At 45.8% G+C, this 21,413-nt stretch overlaps 1 protein-coding gene across 1 annotated transcript; it reads right to left on the reverse strand.

Annotated features, from left to right (window-relative positions):
• Positions 1–109: 109 nt before the first annotated feature.
• On the reverse strand, positions 110–15,718 carry LOC131192910 (B-cell differentiation antigen CD72-like). The gene is made up of 8 exons (XM_058172493.1): positions 15,119–15,718; positions 14,907–15,044; positions 12,823–12,900; positions 12,125–12,460; positions 9,971–10,149; positions 9,253–9,347; positions 4,783–4,929; positions 110–642 (listed from the first exon to the last, which is right to left on the reverse strand). Exons 1-8 carry the CDS (start codon positions 15,186–15,188, stop codon positions 636–638), a joined length of 1,050 nt encoding a protein of 349 aa, XP_058028476.1. The 5' UTR covers positions 15,189–15,718; the 3' UTR covers positions 110–635.
• Positions 15,719–21,413: the final 5,695 nt, after the last annotated feature.

The raw sequence follows: 21,413 nt of genomic DNA on the forward strand, positions 1-21,413 counted from the left end.
TCTTCTTGGACGCCCTGAGCTTTGCCTCCTTCCACCCTGATGAAGAGACTGCTCGGGAGTTTCAGGCCATGCCAGATGGTCTTGGCAAACATGAAGCATGAATTCCCTCCTTGTTGGATGAATTTATTGGATTCACAAGCTCTGGAGGCTTACAAGAATGGCCTTCTGAGGGGGCCCCTGCAATTTGGCTCAGGTGCAGCTGGCCTTTGCGTTTTCCTCCTCGGGGTAAAGCTGAGAAAAGATTCCCTTGCGCTGCTCTTCAAGAGCTGCCTACAAGGGCCATGAACCATGTGTCAAAATGGTGAGCATGAGCAGGACTGCAATGCACGTTGCATGCTCCCGAGCACATAAAAAGGGCTGGGATTTTGACCCCCCTAGTGATGCCCACCATTTCAACGTGGTTAGCAGCCCTTGTGGATGCCTCTGCTGTCCACCCATGGTCAGTTCTGGAGGAGGAAGATCCCGGCTGTGACCCGCTTCCTTAGTGGAGGCATCCACTTCTGGGGAAGAGGGCTTCATCCTAGCTCTGGAGCTGGTGGCCAGCATCAGCTGCAGCTCCAAATGATCAGTTTCAGTTTGTTCTCCCACATCCGACTGTTTGCGGTCCAAAGAGATGCAGTCTCTCAAAAGTCCCTTCACAGCCTTGAAGGAAGAAAGCAGAAATGTTGTCACCGGGAGGGAAACGAGGTGAGGGAGACTGCTCTGGGCAGCTGGACTGAATAGGGTAGGCTGCATATGAAAAGGGTCTGGGGTCTTGGTGGAGCGCAGGCTGAACATAAGCTGGGGCTTTGACTTGGCAGCAAGAAGGGCAAGAACAGTTCCGGGCTATGTTGACAGAAGCAGAAGGTCAAAGTCAAAATATGTTTTTGCTCTTCTTGGCTCTGCATCGTGCAAACCCGCTCCAGAATGCTGCAGCCGCATTTTAGGAAGGATTTGGGCAATTGGGAGGGGTGGGAAAGACTACAGAATGAGCAGAGATTGGGGGGGGGAAGCGGCAGTAGTCTGGAGAAGGAAGCCTGGGGGGCCTGAAGGGGCAGAGACCGAAGCCAAGCACAGAAATTTTGGGCTTCAATTTCCTTTTTTCTTTTTTTTGAAAATAACAGCTTTTATTTGTACAAAGAAGAGCTAGGTGAATTTATTCCATATGCATCTAAACAAAAAGCATGCAAGGAAAAAAGCCACACCTAAGTGAGTGTAGCCCCAATGTCTTATACCCAAATTTAGCCAATCAGGGGACAAAAGTTTGTTACCCAATGTGGGCAATGTCTTACCCATGTCCCCTCCCCCTTATCCTTTTTTTTAAAAAAAGTTTTTTGTTTTATTTCTTATAAACACATTGTAAATGTACATTCTCTTATTCATGGTTAATCACACATATACATATATTTTTTAAAAAAGAAAAAAAGAAAAACTAATTTTTAATTACATTTGGGGTTGCTCTTGTACCCTTTCTTTTCTTTCATTTTACAACAAACCTTCTTCTCCTTCTTCTTTCTTTCCCTTCCCTACTTTCTCCTCTCCTCTCCTCCTTTCTTCTTTCCTCCTCTCCTTCTTCTTCCCTTCTTCTCCTTCCTTTCCCCCACTCCTCCCTTCTTCTCCCCATCTAACCTTCTCTCCTACTCTTTTCCCCTATCCTTTCTTCCTCTCCTTTTCCCTTTCTTCCATTCCTCTCTCTCCTCCTCCTCTCCTATCTTACCCTCTACTCCTCTCTCCTTTCTTTCTCCTTTGTTGTCCAATATTTCCCCACTTGGTATCTGAGCAGCTCTGATTTTTCTATTAATATATACTTTCTTTTCAATTTTTTTTCAATTTTACCCATACGCATCTATCATCATAATTGTACTTTTATATAATAACATTCTTTCTTCCCCCCTCCCATCTCCTTTTTCTATTTACACTGGTGTCATCTGGGTTTCTATTTCCTTTTGTCTTCTCTCTCATTTAACTTTACCTTGTCTGGTTTATTAATTTGTCATCTTTTATTCGTATTTCTTTTATAACCATACATAAAATCTTCCCCCTGTCTTAAAATACACTGATTCCTCTTTATCTTTTATTCTGAATGTTAAGCTGTTCAATTCTGCGCAGTCTAAAATCTTCTTTCTTACTTCACCTTCTGACGGGATTTTTTCTACCTTCCAATTTTGTGCCAATACAATTCTTGCCACTATTATTATGTGTATGATTAAATATGTATCTTCTTTACTATATCTCCCCAGTAAAATACCCAATTAAAAAATCTCTGCTTTTAATTCTATACGCTGATGTAATATTTCCTCTAACCATGTCTGTATTCTAAACCAATAATTTTTTGCTTTTGTACATAACTACCACATATGATATGATCCTGGCAAATGCGAACATTTCCAACATTTAGCTGATTTATCCTTAAACATTTTTGCTAACCTTTCTGGTGGCATATATCATCTAGAAAACATTTTATATAGATTTTCATTATATGCAGTTGCCATTGTTAATTTATAATTCTTTTCCCATAGTTGTTGCCATCTCTCTAATTTCTAGGTTCTATCATATTGCAAGATCTAAAATGGACAGCTAACATCAAAAACATCATCAAGAAAGGACAACAAAGAATGTTCTTTCTGCGCCAACTCAGGAAGCTCAAACTGCCCAAGGAGCTGCTGATTCAGTTCTACAGAAGAATTATTGAGTCTGTCATTTGCACCTCTATAACTGTCTAGTTCGGTTCTGCAACCCCACAAGAAAAACACAGACTTCAGGGAATAATTAGAACTGCAGAAAAAATAATTGCTACCAACCTGCCTTCCATTGAGGACCTGTATACTGCACGAATCAAGAAGAGGACTGTGAAAATATTTACAGATTCCTCACATCCAGGACATAAACTGTTTCAACTCCTACCCTCAAAACGACGCTATAGAGCACTGCACACCAGAACAACTAGACACAAGAACAGTTTTTTCCCAAAGGCTATCACTCTGCTAAACAAATATTTCCCTCAACACTGTCAAACTGTTTACTAAGTCTGCACTACTATTAATCTTCTCATCGTTCCCATCACCAATCTCTTTCCACTTATAGAATAGAATAGAATAGAATAGAATTTTATTGGCCAAGTGTGATTGGACACACAAGGAATTTGTCTTGGTGCATATGCTCTCAGTGTACATAAAAGAAAAGATACGTTCATCAAGGTACAACATTTACAACACAATTGATGATCAATATATCAATATAAATCATAAGGATTGCCAGCAACAAGTTATAGTCATACAGTCATAAGTGGAAAGAGATTGGTGATGGGAACTATGAAACGATTAATAGTAGTGCAGATTCAGTAAATAGTCTGACAGTGTTGAGGGAATTATTTGTTTAGCAGAGTGATGGCCTTCGGGAAAAAACTGTTCTTGTGTCTAGTTGTTCTGGTGTGCAGTGCTCTATAGCGTCGTTTTGAGGGTAGGAGTTGAAACAGTTTATGTCCAGGATGTGAGGGATCTGCAAATATTTTCACGGCCCTCTTCTTGATTCGTGCAGTATACAGGTCCTCAATGGAAGGCAAGTTGGTAGCAATTATTTTTATGACTGTATGACTGTAACTTTGTTGCTGGTAATCTTATGATTTATATTGATATATTGACCATCATTTGTGTTGTAAATGTTGTACCTTGATGAACGTATCTTTTCTTTTATGTACACTGAGAGCATATGCACCAAGACAAATTCCTTGTGTGTCCAATCACACTTGGCCAATAAAAATTCTATTCATTCTATTCTATTCTATTCTATTCTATTCTATTCTATAACCAAAATTTTTCGCCCATGTTATCATTGTCTCTTTTATGTTTTTTTTTAATTTGCATTTATATCCCGCCCTTCTCCGAAGACTCAGGGCGGCTTACACTATGTCAAGCAATAGTCTTCATCCATTTGTATATTATATACAAAGTCAACTTATTGCCCCCAACAATCTGGGTCCTCATTTTACCTACCTTATAAAGGATGGAAGGCTGAGTCAACCTTGGGCCTGGTGGGACTTGAACCTGCAGTAATTGCAAGCAGCTGCTGTTAAATAACAGACTGTCTTAGCAGTCTGAGCCACTCAAGGACCCTTCATCTTCTAATCTAATTTGCAATAAGTAATTATACAGTTTTTAAATCATATTTTCACCTGTTCCAGTCCTTATCTCATCCAACTCTGATTTTCCCAAATTAAAACCATATTGTTTCAAGTCTTTATCATATCTTGATTGTATTTGCAATCACGTATACCAATCAGTCTTGATCCCTTGTTTTTCGAGTTCTTGTTTCTGTTTTAATTCTCCCTTCTCTGCTTCAATTTCCAGGGAGCAGATTTTGGCTGGATACCAGGAAGAATTTCTTAAGGGCAGAAATTGCTCCCAGTGGGCCAGACGGAGCTCGGGAGAGAAAGAGACTCTCCTTCTGAGCAGAGGGTGGGGGACCATCTGCCAGGAGGTTCCCAGGGTAGATTTTGCTCTGCAGCATCCTGACCCGGGGGTGGGTGGGTGGCAATGAGATCCAGAGTCCTTGTGTCGCCTTCCGTAATGTGCTTATCCTTGTCATGGAAATAACCCGTGTTCTAAGTTCACAAGGTACCCTGAGCCAAAAATTGAGCAAAGTGGCTGGGTCCATACCACACATTAAACCATGAGAAACCAACTAAGGTTAAAACTAAACAAGTTTGGCCTTTTCAATCTTAGCTTAGAATCAGTATTCCCAGTGTGCACTTTGTCCCTCCCTTCCTGGAATGGGTCCGTTGGCTTCATTAAGGGAGCTGCGTACCTATCACTCAGTGGGGGGTCCTCAGGACTGGCTGCCCTCTCGCAGATGAATCTGTACGTCCTAGATGGTGTCCAAGATGATGATCCCACTGACGATAGTTGTCCATTGTGAATGATTGCATAGTAGCCATTAGATAGAGTTTCACTTCTGGAATGTTTAAAAGACACTTATGAAGAAATCCCAAAGTGAACATCTTCACAGTTTTCTTTCTTTCTCTACTGAATGTGAAACACAAACTCTGCAGCAGCAGAATTTCCAAAGTGGACTAAGCTACCAGCAGATAAATGACGTCAGAGAAGGTGGCAAGAGAGTTTCTCTGCTGAGCAATCGCAAAGACACGAAAGGCCATGCAAACACCTTGTGTTAAAATATGCATAACAGCAACCCGCTCTGTGGGCCCTGTGTTTCCCTTAAAATATGGCAAGCTTTTCACAGCACTCTTGTGCTGCCTTTGAGCCACTTTTGACCTCTCCCTCAGCTGCAGTTTCAGAGAGGCCCTGCCCTGGCCCCTCCCTTCCCAGTACTCAAAGGGGGCACCGACTTCAGGTCATCTGAAGCAAGACCAGATCTCCCGGTTCCCAGTCTGAGGCCTTTAACCAGTGTAGCAAACTGGCTCTTGCCTGGGAAATGTAAAAATTTGCCCCGTCCAGTCATGTCTGGCTCCAGGAGGATGCTGCTCCTCTCAGTTTCTTGGCCAAGAAAGACATTTCGTGATCATTGACCAGCATAGCTGTACTCTTGAGGCCGATGGAATGCTTGGAGTCTGATGGTTGGGGGTGTTACTTGGATCCCTAACATTCTCTTTCCTTCTCACAGAAATGGCACCTATTTATCTATTCACATTTTCATGCTTTCAAATGGTTAAGTGAGCAGGAGCTGGGCAAGAATGGGAGCTCACCCCGCCTCATGGCGCTCGGGTCTTGAACACGGGCTGTCAGCTTTCCAACTGACAAGCTCAGTGGCTTTAACCGCTGAGCCATTGGGCTCCTAGCACCTGGGAAATAGAGCAATATAAAAACACAGTAAACGAGTTAAACAAGGAGGGAGCAAGCAGGCCTTTCATGGGTCCCAGAGAAATCTGGGGCAGTGACAGCTGTTGAGGTCCTCCTTGCGAAAGAAATAAAAGATAAGAAATGACAGAAAAACAATGCACCAAGAAAGAGCAGTAAAGCAGTTGGAATACGTTTCAGTTCATAAAACATCTTCCAGGAGATGCAGATAAAACCATCCCTATTAGCTGTGCAAAGCAGCCTGGGCTAGGAAATGCAAAACTGGGCTGGATGGCCGGGGGGGCGGGGGCGGGGGCGGGGGGCATCAGGGCCTAAAAGTCTCCCTGCAGAACTGATGTTTCTCTCTGCCGGGTTTAACTCATAACCCAGTTAATTAGGGAAGATCCTCAGGACACCACTTGGAGAGAGAATGGCAATCAGGTGAGTCTTTGCTGGTCACCTGGCTCTGGACATTCCAGCTCCCACCTGAACTTGGACCCTTGAAGAGGCAACAGGCAAAGACATCTTGACCTCGTCCAACTCCAATCCCCTCCAAGGACTCTTCCGCCAAGGGCTAATTGGTTAGCTAAGGTATGTAGGAAGCACACCAATTGTAGAGGCAGTCCGACTTCCGGTTGATGTTGCAGTGGGAATGGGCTGGAAAATAGTGGGCTCTAATGAGCCACGCGAAATCCAGCCAGATGAACTGCTGCCAGGAGGCTTTCGAGCCAGAGCCGTCTTGCGGGGACGGTGAAGAAAGGAGAGGCATTTTGTGGACCACAAGGAATTGGCAATTTCCTCGCTGGAACAAAAACAGCTCTCTCAAAGCGGCAGTGGGGGCGGTGTCCATCTTATAGTGGCCACCTTGAAGCTGGGACAACCGGACCTAAGAATTGACCTGGAGCAGCGTTTGGACGGAGTGCTAAAACTGGGTGAGATAATTGCCAATTTATAGTAAGAAAAAAATGAAATTGGAATCTTAAAAGAAATTCCTGAGCTTGGACTAGTGACTATCTGGCATTTGGGGGGAAAAACACGTGGAAAAAATAAAAAGTGGGGACTGTAAAATAAAAAGCTCAAGAAGAAGTTTTAGATCTGGAAAATTGGGAAAAGCAAAATATTTCAAAAGAGAAAAAAAAGTGATTTTCAGAAGAAAACAACAATTTATATGAAGATTTTAAAAATTTCTGGATATTTTGATAATTAATTGGAATTAACAGACTATTTTGTAACGGAATAGAAACAGAGAGTGCCATCTGCTGAAGAAAAGAAAAAGTACTGTAATACTTTATTTAAATAGACAAAACAGAAGAAATAGCAGCTGGAAGCCCTGACCTTGGCCATATAGAAGAAGATAATTTGGACACTGTGAGAACAATTAAGGAGTGACTGTGTTTTACATCTGAAATTTTGTTTCATTCTCTCATGGAAGATAGCTTTTTAATTGGATTTGACGGTTGCTGACTTTGGACAATTAATAATTGAGGAGATCTTTTTAAACTTGAAGAACAAAGGAATAATTGAAGAAGAAAAATAAGAAAGGAAGGGGAGATATAAGAAAATTAAATAGGCTTTAAATTTTGGCTAATTTTAAAGAGATACAATTGGGGAGGTTTTAATAATTTTTTAAATTGCTACAAAATGCAGTTGCAGATATATGAAGAGTTAATTTTGATGTTTAAAAGTATGCGTGAATCTTTATTAGGCAAAAAAGAAATAGAAAATTCACTGAAAGATGCAGAAAAAGAAAGTGAAGAGAAGTTTGAAGAGGGAATTGTAAACGAGAAGCAAGAAGTTAACAATGTTGAAGAGAAAATATTAAAAAATAAAAATCAGATAATATTATAGAAATTTTTGGGAATGCAAGAAGAGTAGAGAGGAAAGGGGGAAAATTCCCTCTAAAAAAGAAACAGTTAAAAGGGAAAATATCTGGGAGAGACAAGGAAAGTCTTGTTGAGGGATGCTCAAAAAGTACAAAAAAAAAAAGATAAAAGGAATCCAGAAGATGAAATGTAACATATATAAAAAGAAAAAGAGAGAGAATTGAGCAAGATAAAGCGTTGAGCAAAAAACTATTAGAAAATGGGAAAAGATTGAGAGATGATGGTTAAAGATGAATGATGATAAGGTAAATATTAGAATATATATATAACATAACATAACATAACATCAGAGTTGGAAGGGACCTTGGAGGCCTTCTAGTCCAACCCCCTGCCCAGGCAGGAAACCCTACACCATCTCAGTCAGATGGTTATCCAACATTTTCTTAAAAATTTCCAGTGTTGGGAAATTATATAATAAGGTAGCTTAATGAATGGGAATGGGAAAGTAGACAATATAACAATAATAATGATTTTGATAGTCTTAATTTTAAATTGTTATTATATTGGTAAGAGAGAAGAATTATCGGATGTACTGTGATGTTATTTAGGTGAAAGCATTGAATATGAAATGATAAATGTGAAAATTTGATAACATTATTAATTTTGATAACAATGTAAGTTAAGATGAATATTTAAAATGTCAAATTGTAAAGAGAATAACAATGTTGAAATCAAATAAGCAATTATTATTGTAAAGAAGAATGAACAGAACTTATTTGTGATAATTTACATAAACAATGTAAATCAAGATGAATAATTCAAATGCTAATGATTGGGAAAAAGGAATTAGAGACATACTTCCAGAAATGAAGAAAGATGGTAAATAACTGGAATAATTGAAACTGAGAGGAAATATAAGGTGTAAAATGATCTTATTTATAAGTAAAATTGAAAATGATAAAGAATTATGGAAAGAGAACAATATGGCAGAAGCTGAAATAATAAGATGGTGAAAAATGACTAATTTGTGATAAAGGATTATATAAAAGAGATGAATATTGAAAAAAATGGGAAGATTAAAATACATAACTATGATTATAATTATGTATAAGATATGTAAGATGTGACCCAGTCAACACTCTGTTCAGAAAATAGGTACGATGAAAGAAAAAATTAAATAAAACTTGTATTAAAAAAAAGAAAGAAATTGTGGGCAGTCCAACACTGGAGGTTTTTAAGAAAATATCGGACAGCCACCTGCCTGGACTCGTCTAGGGTCTCCTGCTTGAGCAAGGGGGTTGGACTAGAAGATCTTCCAAGTCTTGTTATTCTGTTAATTTATAAGGCTGGCAGCCGGGCAGGCATTGCTTCCTCAGGCATTCACTCTGAGCTGAGCCATCTAGGGGTGGAGCTCACCTCAAAGTGGCCTCACTGCCCCAAAGTCTTTCAAAGGGTGATTGGCAGGGTGGTACCCACCCCCTCCCCTCTGGGGGAGGTGGGGCTGCCTCCACACCTTCACTTCCAGCAGAGGAGCACTTCTGCAGGAGACCCGAAGGGAGAGCCAGGATCTCCAGTGAGCAGAGTGACCGCCTGCTTCCCCAAGACAGCCTCTTCTACCACTCCCTGCAGCCTCCACCAGGTCCTTCAGTCTCACTCACCCTTTGTAGGGGGAACCATCCACCCACTTCCAGTTCGCTTCCTGGTCTTTCAGAAGTCCGACCCAGAACCGCTGTGAATTCCGGGGACTCAACATCTAGAAACAAGTAAAGTAATAACTAGCAGTCAGCATGGGTTTGTTAAAAGTAGATCATGCCAAACCAACCTTATTCCATTCTTCAACATAGTGACTGAATTAGCAGACCAGCAAAATGCTGTGGACATAGTATAGTTCGACTTCAGCAAGACATTTGATAAAGTAGATCACAACCTACTTCTTGGTAAGCTAGAAAAATGTGGGATAGACAGCATCACCATCAAATGGATTTGTAACTGGCTGACAAACTGTACTCAATGAATAGTCCTTAATGGATCTACATCTACATGGTGGGAAGTAAGCAATGGGGTGCCACAAGATTCCATTTTAGGCCCAGTACTCTTCAATATCTTCATAAATAATTTAGATGAGGGAATAGAAGGGAAATTTACCAATTTTGCAGATGATAATAGCCAACACCCTAGAAGATGGGTTCAAGATCCAGATGGATCTTGACAGACTTGAACTCTACAGAGTTTGAGGAGGCAAAGTTCTGCCCATACATTCTAAGCATAGGTTGGTGCTGCTCCGTTGAGACTGGGGGTGTGAGGGGGGCCTGTCAATCTTATGGAGGGAACACATCCGCTGCCACCACCCAGGCTCTTTGCCCCGCTTTTCTTCACCTGTGTGAACGCTTCGCCCACGGCCTCCCAGAGCTCTTGAGCCGACCAGGGCTTCTGGAAGACCAGCAGCTGCGAGGACCTCTCCTCGCAGTCCAACTTGCTCCACCACCACGTCTTCTGCTCGCTCGATGCCCACAGGCACTTCCAGCGGAACAGCGTCCATCCACGAGGGCAGCACCCTAGACAGAAGGTTCGGAGGGGGACTGAGCGAGCGGCGTCCACTGGAGCTTCGTCGAGTCAGCCACGCCCGGGGCCATTGGCGGCCAAAAGGGGAGGGGGTTGGAGAAGGGTCGGCACCACCCTCCCAGTCCATCCCCCTCCTCTGAGCTGCCATCAAAGCAGCTTTAAATTGTCCAGGGAGACGGGAGTGCAACCAGCATCTCCGGGGAGTCCCGTGAGAAGGAGGCGGCGTTTAAGAGCAACGGTTTAAGAGGGAGCTGATCACGCTCAGGTTCCCCTGGTCCAGGCTGAGGAACCGATACTTTGGGATGGGCTGTAAGGTACTCAGTGACACCAGGCTCAGAATTTGGAGGCAGCTCATTCCCATGCGTGGGATTTGGCCACCCAGACCAGGGGTGGGTTCTAAATTTTTTTATTACTGGTTCTGTGGGCATGGCTTATTTTGTGGGCGTGGATTGATGGTCATCTGACAGTGGGTGTGGCTTGATGGTCATATGACTGGGTAGGCGTGGCCAACTCCATGTCTCTCATGTCAAGGGGTACCTCGCCTGGCCCCTCCCCTCCCAGCCATTCCTTGTCACACCCAGCCTCAGCATATCTATAGTTCTGCAAAAATGTTGTTCACCTTTTTTCAACTTTATTATCTACATACTATAGATCAGGGGTCTCCAAACTTGGCCACTTTAAGACTTATGGACTTCAACTCCCAGAATTCCTCAGCCAGCTTTGCTGTCTTAAAGTGGCCAAGGTTAGAGACCTCTGCTATAGATGCACTTTCATGGACCATTGAAAGGAGGAAATGGCTCACATGCTTTGCCCAAGAGTGTGATAGGCAACAGTCTTTTAAGTGGCTGCTAGAAAGAAGGGGGGGGGAGTATTTTCCAAAGCACCAGAAGGCAGAAGCAGCAATGGATGGAAACTCAACAAAGAAAGAAGCAACCTAAAACTAAGGACAAACTTCCTGACAGTGTGAACCTATATAGGTTTCAGTTATAATTTCACATATAAAATAGCCATTCATGTAATACAACCTGCATATTGTTCAAAACAATCATTAGTATTATGGCTGATGTTTGACAGCAAGCCTAAAATCCCCATTCCCTCCCCATTCCAGGGGAAGATTACTTCAAAATCCCCATTTCCTCCCCACCCCACTAATCTGTTATGGGAAGGAATCAAACTCCCCCCTCTTCATTTCCCAAATAAAATATCCCAGATAATTAAGGAATAATCAAGCTGCTAGCAAGGAACCTGTCTGGAATTCCACATTCCTGCCAGCTGCATAAAGAAAACTTTGTAAGCAGAAAACAGCTACCGGTGCTTACAGATAACATAAAGTAGAAGCCGAAAGTTTGGTTCCATTTACAAGCAGGCAGAAAATTCATTCAAGACAGGATACTTCACAATGGAAATCGCCCAAACCTTTTTAGAAACACAAAGCCCACGTTGCACAAACCCCAAAACTTCAAAAACATTGAACCATATAAGAATTCCTCCTCTTATCCAATTTGTTGTTCAGTGACCGAGAAAGGAGCTTCTAGCCGCTCTATCAATTTAAAACGACAGCGTTTTTCTCCCCCTCCCCTTCTTCTTTGCCAAGTGATCTCCTGGCTGAGAAGCGAGCCGATCAGTTGGGAGGCTTCTTGGCTTCTCAATTTAAAGGGACGGTGTCTTGTTTTTTTTCTTCTCTTCTTGGACAAGTGAGTATTGATTTTTTCCTTCTAGCCGATCAGCTGGGAGTCAGGAGGCAGCAATAGATTGCGGGTGGGGCCAGGCAGAATTTTTACTACCGGTTCTCCGAACTACTCAAAATGTTTACTACCGGTTCTTGCGAACTGGGGAGAACCGGTAGCAACCCACTACTGACCCAGACCCCGCCTCCTGCTCAGGGAAGCCTCCAAGGTCCCCAGCAATGCGGGCTCTTCCATTGGAAGAGGGAGGAAGAGGGGAGGCCAGACCGAGCCGAGAACCTACCAATCTGTCGGCAAGAGGTGGCCTGGCTGAAGTCTGTCTCCAGCCTCACCCGCTCCCTCTGCAGGAGAGCCAGGCTGCGGTTGGCCTGGCCCAGCAGGAGCTCCTGGTGCTGCAGCTTCTGCTGGGTCTGGTTCTCGGCCGCCCGGCTCTGCCAAAGGGCCACCGTGGTGGAGTTGAGCTCCTTCTTGGTGGAGTTGAGCTCCTGCTGGGTCAGGCGCAGCAGGTACCACCTCTCCTCCAGGCTGGCTTGCAGGTGGTAGGTTCTTTCTCCCAGGATGTGGCTCTTGGCTGCGTGGTCATGAGATGCTTGCTGGAGCTGCTGGGAGGCCTGCAAGTCTGAAGAGAAAGTGGGTGCGGATGAAGGTCTCTTCTCCAGGATTCTGGGCTGCCAAGCGGGAGACAGCCCTGACTCTCCTGGTGGTGCCCCAGCCTCTGTGGTGATGAGCAGGAGCTGGGGGTCTCCAGCGCAGGAGTCCTGCACAGGCGGAGGCTGCCCCACAGCCTCCCATAGTGGGGAGCCACAGCATGGCTCGTCTTGGCCTACGTGGGGACCTGCCCTCCCTTGAGTGCAGAGGGAGGCACGACACCTCCAGAAGACCCTTCTTCTCTCTCCCCCCAAGAATCTGGAGGTCTGCTGCCCCCTTGTTCCTCGGAGGTTGTCAGGGGACAGGTTTAAGCATAAAGCAGCTGCTACTCACACTGGACGCCAAGCGTGATGTTGGTGGCCAGAAGGAAGAGGCACAGAGCCAGGGCTCCCAGCATTGGGCGGTTTGTCACTGAAAGAAAAGTCCAGATCCTTCTTAGTGCAATGCACCCCTCCACCCCCGTTTGTAAAATTGTTTCTTCTAAGATGTAGAATAGAGGAGGGATCACCTGGTGTCCTACTTTCTGCTTTCATTCTGCTGCTATTAAAACAGTTATCCCACAGCTGAATAAAGCTGGAATAACGTCCAGATAATAGGGTGATATAAAAACAATAAATGTGCCAACTCTTCTCCAAAATCTGTCCCCTCCCCTTCTTTTCTTTGTGTCTCCTCTCCCCCTTTTCTGTCGCAAACACTTTCTCCATTTCCCTCTGCTGTCTCTGCCCTCCACCCACTTGCACACCTAAATTGGACCAGCTCCAGAATAATGCCTAGTTCAAACACAGCTATGTTTCTGCTGCCAAAATAGCCTTTTTTTCCTCTCCCAAGCAGAACAATGCAAAGTGCTCACCTAAAAATAGTTCACTTAAGAAGCAGAAGGTGAGCCCCATCAATGTGAGGTTTGAGGGTCTCTGCATCTCATCCTCTTCGCTGAGGAATCTGCATCAGCTTCGCTTTACAAAAACTTTTTCCTTATCTCACTTGCTGAAAAGGTCCCCAGGAATCCGCTCCTTCAGATTTCGCACCCTTGTCCCCAAAATATGAAAAGATCTCTGCCTTTCTATTATCCGGGGTCCCTTTTTCTTTCTCTCTTTCTAGCCAGCCCAGTGATTCAGTATTCCATTATCTGAGAGGTTGCCACAAAGAGAGGGTGGGGGACGGTGTCAGCCTATTCTCCAAAGCACCTGAGGGCAGGACAGGAAGCAACTGATGGAAACTAACCAAAAAGAGAAGCAACCTAGTACTAAGAAGTTTCCTAATGGTTAGGACAATTAATCAGAGGAATGGTTTGCCTTCAAAGTTATGGGTGCTTCATCACTGGAGGTTTTTAAGAAGAGATTGGACAGCCACATCTCTGAAATGGTCTAGGGCAGGGGTGTTAAACTCAAGGCCCGGGGCCCAGATCCGTCCCACAGGGTACTTAGATCTGGCCTGCGGGGCCACCCTGGAAACAGCTAAGGACCAGCCTGCAGTGCTTCTGCCAGCGAAAATGGGCTCCCAAGCATGCAGCCCTCCCGAGCTCCATTTTCACCGGCAGAGCGTTGCAGGAGGCCGTGGCAGCCAAAAGCGGAGCTTGAGAGCCTGTTTTCGCTGGCAGAGCACTTGGGCCACCACAGGCGCCAACAGGAGTGATGTTGAACTGGCCACGCCCCCTGGCCACGCCCCCTGCCCCCCCCAGGTCAAACAGAACCCTGATCCGGCACTCAATGAAATCGAGTTTGAGACTCCTGGTCTAGGGTCTCCTGCTTGAACAGGGGGTTGGACTAGAAGACCTCCAAGCTCCCTTCCAGCTCTATTCTGATTGATTGATGGTTGAATAAAGTTTGGCCGTTTCTTCTCAACATTGTGATCCTTTCTTTGGCGAAAAAAGTTCCAGGGGGTTATTGAATTAGATCTTTCTTTCACCTTTCATGTGAGCTCTCTGTTTATCTTTCTCTCTGACCCCCTCCCCCCTTCTTTTCTTCCTGCTGGTGTCTAAACATCCAGCTCCTTTTTCTCAGCTGAACTGACCGTGTGGCTCTGCCATGGAGAGAGGAACCAGCTCGGCATGTGCCAGCTGCAGCCTCCTGGGGTAGAGTCCGTTTTTCCTCCCAGCAGGCTTCAGGGAAACTTCAGGGAAGCCTGCTGGGAGGAAAAACGGACTTCCCCTCCCCCGTTTTTTGGCTAGCACACAGCTAAGCTGCGCGATCATCAAAGGCTTTTTTTTTTACTTTTAAAGCATTTTTTCCTCGGCCGAAAAAATGCTTTTTTAAAAAAAAACCAAACATCTGATGGTCGCACGGCTGAGCTGGGCATGGGCGGGTGGGGGGACAGGGATTATTGCTACCGGTTCTCCGAAGCACCCGCCGCCATCGCTACTGGATTGCGCGATCCAGTCCGATCCAGGAGCATTTCACCCCTGGGGCACAGCTACTCACCTGGTCTCCAGCGGTGACAGAAGGTGGCCCAGCATGGCAGTTCTGGGGTATTCTTCAGGGGGCCACAGTCTGCCGCCTCTTTCTCCAGGCTCCGGGGTACCTGGAAGTTCTCATAGGTGAGCTCTCCCTCATTGGGCTCTGGAAGACAAAGGGGTTCAGGAAGGAGAGGACAGAGGGGAGCCTGGAAGGACCCTAACCAGGCTGACCCCTACCTTCCCCATGGCTTTTCTCTGGAGGGCTTCTTGCAAACCGCAGGTCAGCATAGGTGATGCCCCCAGCCATCAGAGCAGCAGAACAAGGAACTGCACAGGCACAAACAACGGGCAGAGTCTACTCAATGCTCTCCTGGGGCAGCAGAAAGCAGAAGTAGCTCTCTGGTGGGTGGGGAGCAGCCGGCCAAGCCCAGCCCTGTGCGGCACCCCAAAGCTCTGTCTCCAGGGACTGAGCTGGCTGCCTCTGCGGACTTTCCCAGCCCAGCGAGACATGAGCACTTGGCTTCCCCCCAGTGAATGGCACATCTCTGCCGCCTCAAGGGCAGGTGAGCCCGAGGTTCTGGGAGGGGAATCGCTTGGTTCTGTGGCACCATCGTCAGCTCTTAGTGACCACATCGACCGTGTCCCTCCCTGGTCCTTCAGTCTCCTCACGGTGCTTCCATCATCTGTCCCCCGGGCTGCTGGCCCTTCTTCTCCTTCCTTCCATCTTTCTCACCCTCAGAGCCCTCTCAAGAGAGCTGGGTCTTTGCAAAATGGGTCTCCTCAGCTATGGCAATTTAAGACTGAATATTTGTGCCTCAAATCAGAACCCAGGATTGATTTGTTCCAGGATCCATTCATTGGTTTACTTGGCCATATTCTCCAAAATCTTCTCCAACACCAACGTTCAAAGGCATCCGTGCTTCTCCTCTCCTGCTTCTTCAAAGTCCAACTTGTGCTTCCATAGAGGGTCCCAGGGAATACCACGATTTACACAATTCTGATCTTTGGATTGAGAGGATCCAGTCGTTTCCCAATCCCCTCCTTGCCGGGTCTTCATGATGTTTGTAGGTAGAGGCACTCATGATAGTTGAGTATCTTCTCCAATTCCTTCAGGGTTTTCCTACCACGTTTTCATCTACAGCAAATCCCTTGGCTGCCTGCTTGCTTCACAATCACCCCTGCAGTATCTTCACAGTCGGTTTTAAGGCTGTTTCCATATAATATAACAACAGAGTTGGAAGGTACCTTGGAGACCTTCTAGTCCAACCCCCTGCCCAGGCAGGAAACCTTACACCATCTCAGTCAGATGGTTATCCAACATTTCTTAAAAATTTCCAGTGTTGGAGCATTCACAACTTCTGCAGGCAAGTCGTTCCAGTTATTAATTGTTCTAACTGTCAGGAAATTTCTCCTTAGTTCTAAGTTGCTTCTTTCCTTGATCAGTTTCCACCCATTGCTTCTTGTTCTACCCTCAGGTGCTTTGGAGAACAGCCCGACTCCCTCTTCTTTGTGGCAACCCCTGAGATATTGGAACACTGCTATCATGTCTCCCCTAGTCCTTCTTTTTATTAAACTAGACATACCCAGTTCCTGCAACCGTTCTTCATATGTTTTAGCCTCCAGTCCCCTAATCATCTTTGTTGCTCTTCTCTGCACTCTTTCTAGAGTCTCAACATCTTTTTTACATCGTGGCGACCAAAACTGGATGCAATATTCCAAGTGTGGCCTTACCAAGGCATTATAAAGTGGCACTAACACTTCACGTGATCTTGATTCTATCCCTCTGTTTATGCAGCCCAGAACTGTGTTGGCTTTTTTAGCAGCTGCTGCACACTGCTGGCTCATATCTAAATGGTTATCCACTAGGACTCCAAGATCCCTCTCACAGGTACTACTATTGAGCAAGGTACCACATATACGGTACCTGTGCATTTTGGTTTTTTTGCCTAAATGTAGAACCTTACTTTTTTCACTGTTGAATTTCATTTTGTTAGATAGCGCCCAATGTTCAAGTCTGTCAAGATCTTTCTGTAACTTGAGCCTATCTTCTGGAGTGTTGGCTATTCCTGCCAGCTTGGTGTCATCTGCAAATTTGATGAGTTAGTTTGTTTATTTATTTATTTATTTATTTATTTATTTATTTATTTATTTATTTATTTATTCATATTTTTATACCGCCCTTCTCCGAAGACTCAGGGCGGTGTACAGCAAATAAAACAATAAAAATCCAAACAAATTAAAATACTAACAAGTTTAAAAATCTAATTCGACTGCTGTATACTTAAAATATTAGCTAAAATCTTTTCAAAAGCTAAAACCCTGTTAAAAACCCGCTAAAACCCCCCATATTAAAATCAAACAGGCCAGCCCCGCTTGGAGTTCCCCATCTATCCCCTCGTCCAAGTCATTGATGAAGATGTTGAAGAGTACTGGGCCTAAAACAGAGCCTTGGGGTACTCCACTGCATACTTCCCTCCATGTGGATGTAGTTCCGTTGAGGACTACACGTTGAGTGCGGTTGGTCAGCCAGTTACGAATCCATCTGGTGCTGTCTAACCCACATTTTTCTACTTTATCTAGTAGTAGGTTATGGTCTACTTTATCAAATGCTTTATGTTGTGTCTCGTTCCCCTTTTTACTCTGCTCTGTGCAGAGCTTGCTGATCACTTGGTGGTTTCAGCCATCAAAATAACAGCAACATGTAGGTTATCGATCTCTCTTGTTCCAGTTTTAAATCATGCTAATCTTGCTCCAGTTCAGCTCCCCTCAATCTCCATTCTGAACCTGGGTTGAATAAGTTAGGGGAAAGTATTCAGCCTTGTCTTTTTTGCTCTCTTAAAAGGCATCTTCAGAAGGCCCTCCAACCAGAAGAAGGAACCCCCCCCCAATCAACCTCAGAAGGAAGCCTCCAACTGGCAGTGCAGCTCAAACTACAGAAACCACCAGCATTCTCTGCCCTGCTGCCCCCACCCTCTTCTATCAAGTGTGATGAAACGTGCTTGGTGTTAATTAGAGAACAAAAACAAAGCTGATCTGGTAAGAGAGGATGTGGCTGTCCTGAGGGCCATCTTGTGATTTCAGAAGCCCCAACTCAGCATCTTCTCAAAGGGAAATTACCATGAAAAGAGAAGAAAAGCAAGAAGACTGAGTTCTTGAAGGAGAAGATCATGCGAAGGGGGGGTGTTTCCTGGGAATGGTCCATGGCTGTCATGTGTCAGGGTTCCAAGGAACACCCCCAACAAAATAAAGCTCTGAGGCTTGAAGTTCCTCAAAGTTCCAATTTATTAGAGATGCCATGTTGGCACAGCTGGGAAAACCCGAATCTGAAAGCTTCCTGGTTTTCCACACCCAGTTGACAGTTCACAGCTCTGCCCCACACCCACAAATTCATCACATTGCCCAATCAACTCTTCACGCTCAATTGGATACAATCTTCAGGCAGTCTCCATCAGAGGCAGGCAAAAGTCCTTGAATACGGAATGTTGTTATGACTTTCTACTGCTCCAACAACAACCCCCTCCCAACTTCTCCAGCTAAAATATGTGGCAGTTAAGAAGCAAAAAATAAAATTGTCTTCCAAAAACGACAGTCATGGTTGCCACGACCTCCTGAACTGAGAGGGAAGGCAAAACCCCCATCAGCCGTGGAAGCTCCAGGGCCAAACCAGCAATGAGGCCCAGCAGTCATTCGGGAAAAGATTCCCTAGCAGGGAGGATGATAGAGAAGGGGGGTGTCTTGCCTTGTCCACAGACCCCCATCCAGTTATCTGCAGGAAAGTCTCCTAAATGACATTTGCCAGCCCAGCCTCTGCCTCTTTGGAGGCCAGTGCTACCTAGATCCATGGACCGTCCTGTGCTGGACTTGGTTTCCAGGCCTTCTGTCAGGTCTGCCATCTTTAGCTTGGTGCCACGCTGGCATCCTGTCATCAAAGGCTAAAGGGGTGGGGGGAGGAAGCAAGGGGGGGAAACAGTAGCAATAAAACTGTATTAGTTGTGCCGGTAAAGAGGGAGAGGGGAAGTGATATCTTGATGAAGACCAGAGGAGTTTGGAACCAGTGCGTACCAGCATTCAAGGCCAAGCACCCTGAGAAAGTATGCGGACTACCCTAAACATGTCAAGAGTTCTCAAAACACCTGGGTGAATCTTCATTGGCTGAAGATGACCTGGTCATGGGGGGGGTGTGGGAAGGGCTGCGTTGAGGGGAACCATTTTTGTATTCTTTAGGAAGTATTTTTTACTAAAAGAACCTATCACTTCAACCAAATGGAGTTGAGGGTCTTTCTTTCCTAAGGAATTGGAATGGGGCAGGCCTAACACCTTCACCTCTGAACATGCTTCCATTTGTTACAGATCCTTTCAAACTGAGGTGCCCATGGCTTCCTGGTGAGATCTTAGCCTTCCAATACCTGAAGGGCTGCCACAAGGGAGGGTATTTACCAAAGCACTTGAAGGCAAGATAAGAAGCAATGGATGGAAAATAACCACAGAGAGAAGCAACCTAGAACTAAGGAGAAATTCCCTAACCGTGAAAACAATTAACCAAATTGCCATCAGAAATTGTGGGTGCTCCAACACTGAAGGCTTTTAAGAAGAGACTGGACAGCCATCTGTCAGAAATAGGTCTCCTATGAGAGCAGGGGGTTGGACTAGGTGACCTTCAAGGTCCCTTCCAACATAGTGTAAGCTGCCCTGAGTCTTCGGAGAAGGGCGGGATATAAATGTAAATTAAAAAAACCTCTATTACTCTTACTGTTACATCCCTGAAGCAGCCCCACAAGTGTGAACTGTGCTGCAGTGGAATCGCTGGCCAGGACAGCCAGGTTCTGTTCTTGAAAACGTCTCCAGATGTGCAGGGTGGCAGCCAGCCTCTAGTTTTGGCCATCCCACTTGCAGGGCTGCTGTAGATGTGATGCCAAAGAGAAGTCGCTCTGCAAGCTGCACAGCTGGATGCTGGGTTGCCATGGAGATGGGGGGGTTGCTGAGGTTACAGTAACAGAGACTGTCATCCTACCTGAGGATGCCCTGCGGAAACCCCCAAGCTCAGCACCAAGACTGGCCGCTGTCCATGCAAAGGCATCTATGTAGCCAGTGACTGGCATGAATGCTGGGAATGGGGGAAGAATGGATGAGTGAGTGGGGGCTGCTTCAGGCCAGTTCTTCCTTGCAAGCAGGGTGACATTGGCAGAATGCCCCCCCCTCCACAGTTTGTGTTCTCACCCCACCCCCCCGCCCCATCCTCCTGTGGAGTTGCATTCAGGGCACAAAGACCCTCCCACCTTCCATGGTGGCCCCACACATCTAGACTGGTGCAGCCTTCCTGGCAGGAGCAGCCCACCAAGGAATGGACCATCACACACTGGCACTCTGGGAGCCGGAGCTGAACTTCCTGCCCTATTGCGCAGGCTCAGTGCCCATGCTTGCCCCCCTCAGAGCAAGCCTGCAAACTGTGACTGATAAGAGCAAAACCAAAGGTGAGAAGGAAAAGTGAAATGAGGTTGGCACTCTCTTACTCTGTCGTGGTGAAATGAGAGAGTTTGATTCTGAAAGGGTTAACGTGTTCTTGGCAAGCATGAATTCACCAGGTCAGCCTTTCTCAACCTTTTGCCTTGGAAGAACCAACCCTGGAAATAATTTTCAGGTCTCAGGCAACCCCAACAGCCAACACACAGCATGTTGCTTTCATCGCATGGCACACACAAAATTCAAAACCCACCTTTTGTTCCCATCACAGTCCCCCACGGAGCTCCAGGCAGAAAGGCTGATCTACATTGTTATAAATGCCCATGAAAATCAGAATAACAGAACTGGAAGGGACCTTGGAGGTCTTCTAGTCCAGGGTTCTCCAAGCCCCGGGCCAGTCTGTTTCAAACCTGGCCATGTGAACGATGGGCAAGCGTGTGTGCGTGCGAAGCTCCATTTGCATTTTTGTGTGGAGCTTTGTGCGTGTGCCCACAGCTTGCACCAATTGAGCAATGCATGTGTGCACCTGCCACTCACACATATGTCCACATGGGCTGGGCCGGCAAGGTGGAAAGGTTGGGGACTGTTGTTCTAGTCTGTCTATCTGGACCCGTTCCAGTCCGGTTTCAGACCCGGATACAGCACCGAGACGGCTTTGGTCGCATTGGTGGATGACCTCTGGAGAGCCCGGGACAGGGGTTGTTCCTCTGTCCTGGTTCTATTAGATCTCTCGGCGGCTTTTGATACCATCGACCATGGTATCCTGCTGCGACGGTTGGAGGGATTGGGGGTGGGAGGCGCCGTTTATCGGTGGTTCTCCTCCTATCTCTCTGACCGTTCGCAGACGGTGTTGGCAGGGGGGCAGAGGTCGACCCCAAGGCGCCTCACTTGTGGGGTGCCTCAGGGGTCTGTTCTCTCGCCTCTCCTGTTCAACATCTATATGAAGCCGCTGGGTGAGGTTATCCGTGGTTTCGGGGTGGATTATCATCTGTACGCTGATGATACTCAGCTGTACATTTCCACCCCGAACCACCCCAATGAAGCCGCTGAGGTGATGGGCCGGTGTCTTGAG

The sequence above is a fragment of the Ahaetulla prasina genome, chromosome 2, assembly GCF_028640845.1.
Source record: "Ahaetulla prasina isolate Xishuangbanna chromosome 2, ASM2864084v1, whole genome shotgun sequence".
NCBI lineage: Eukaryota > Metazoa > Chordata > Lepidosauria > Squamata > Colubridae > Ahaetulla > Ahaetulla prasina.

Bases quoted from the DNA above. Each gene is read 5' to 3' on its own strand.
- LOC131192910 (XM_058172493.1), bottom strand. From the start codon at position 15,188: ATGGCTGGGGGCATCACCTATGCTGACCTGCGGTTTGCAAGAAGCCCT. The intron at 12,461-12,822 runs GTGAGTAGCAGC...CTTTCTCTTCAG, and splicing joins CATCACGCTTGGCGTCCAGT to ACTTGCAGGCCTCCCAGCAG. The intron at 10,150-12,124 runs GTAGGTTCTCGG...CCTTCTGTCTAG, and splicing joins CACCTCTTGCCGACAGATTG to GGTGCTGCCCTCGTGGATGG.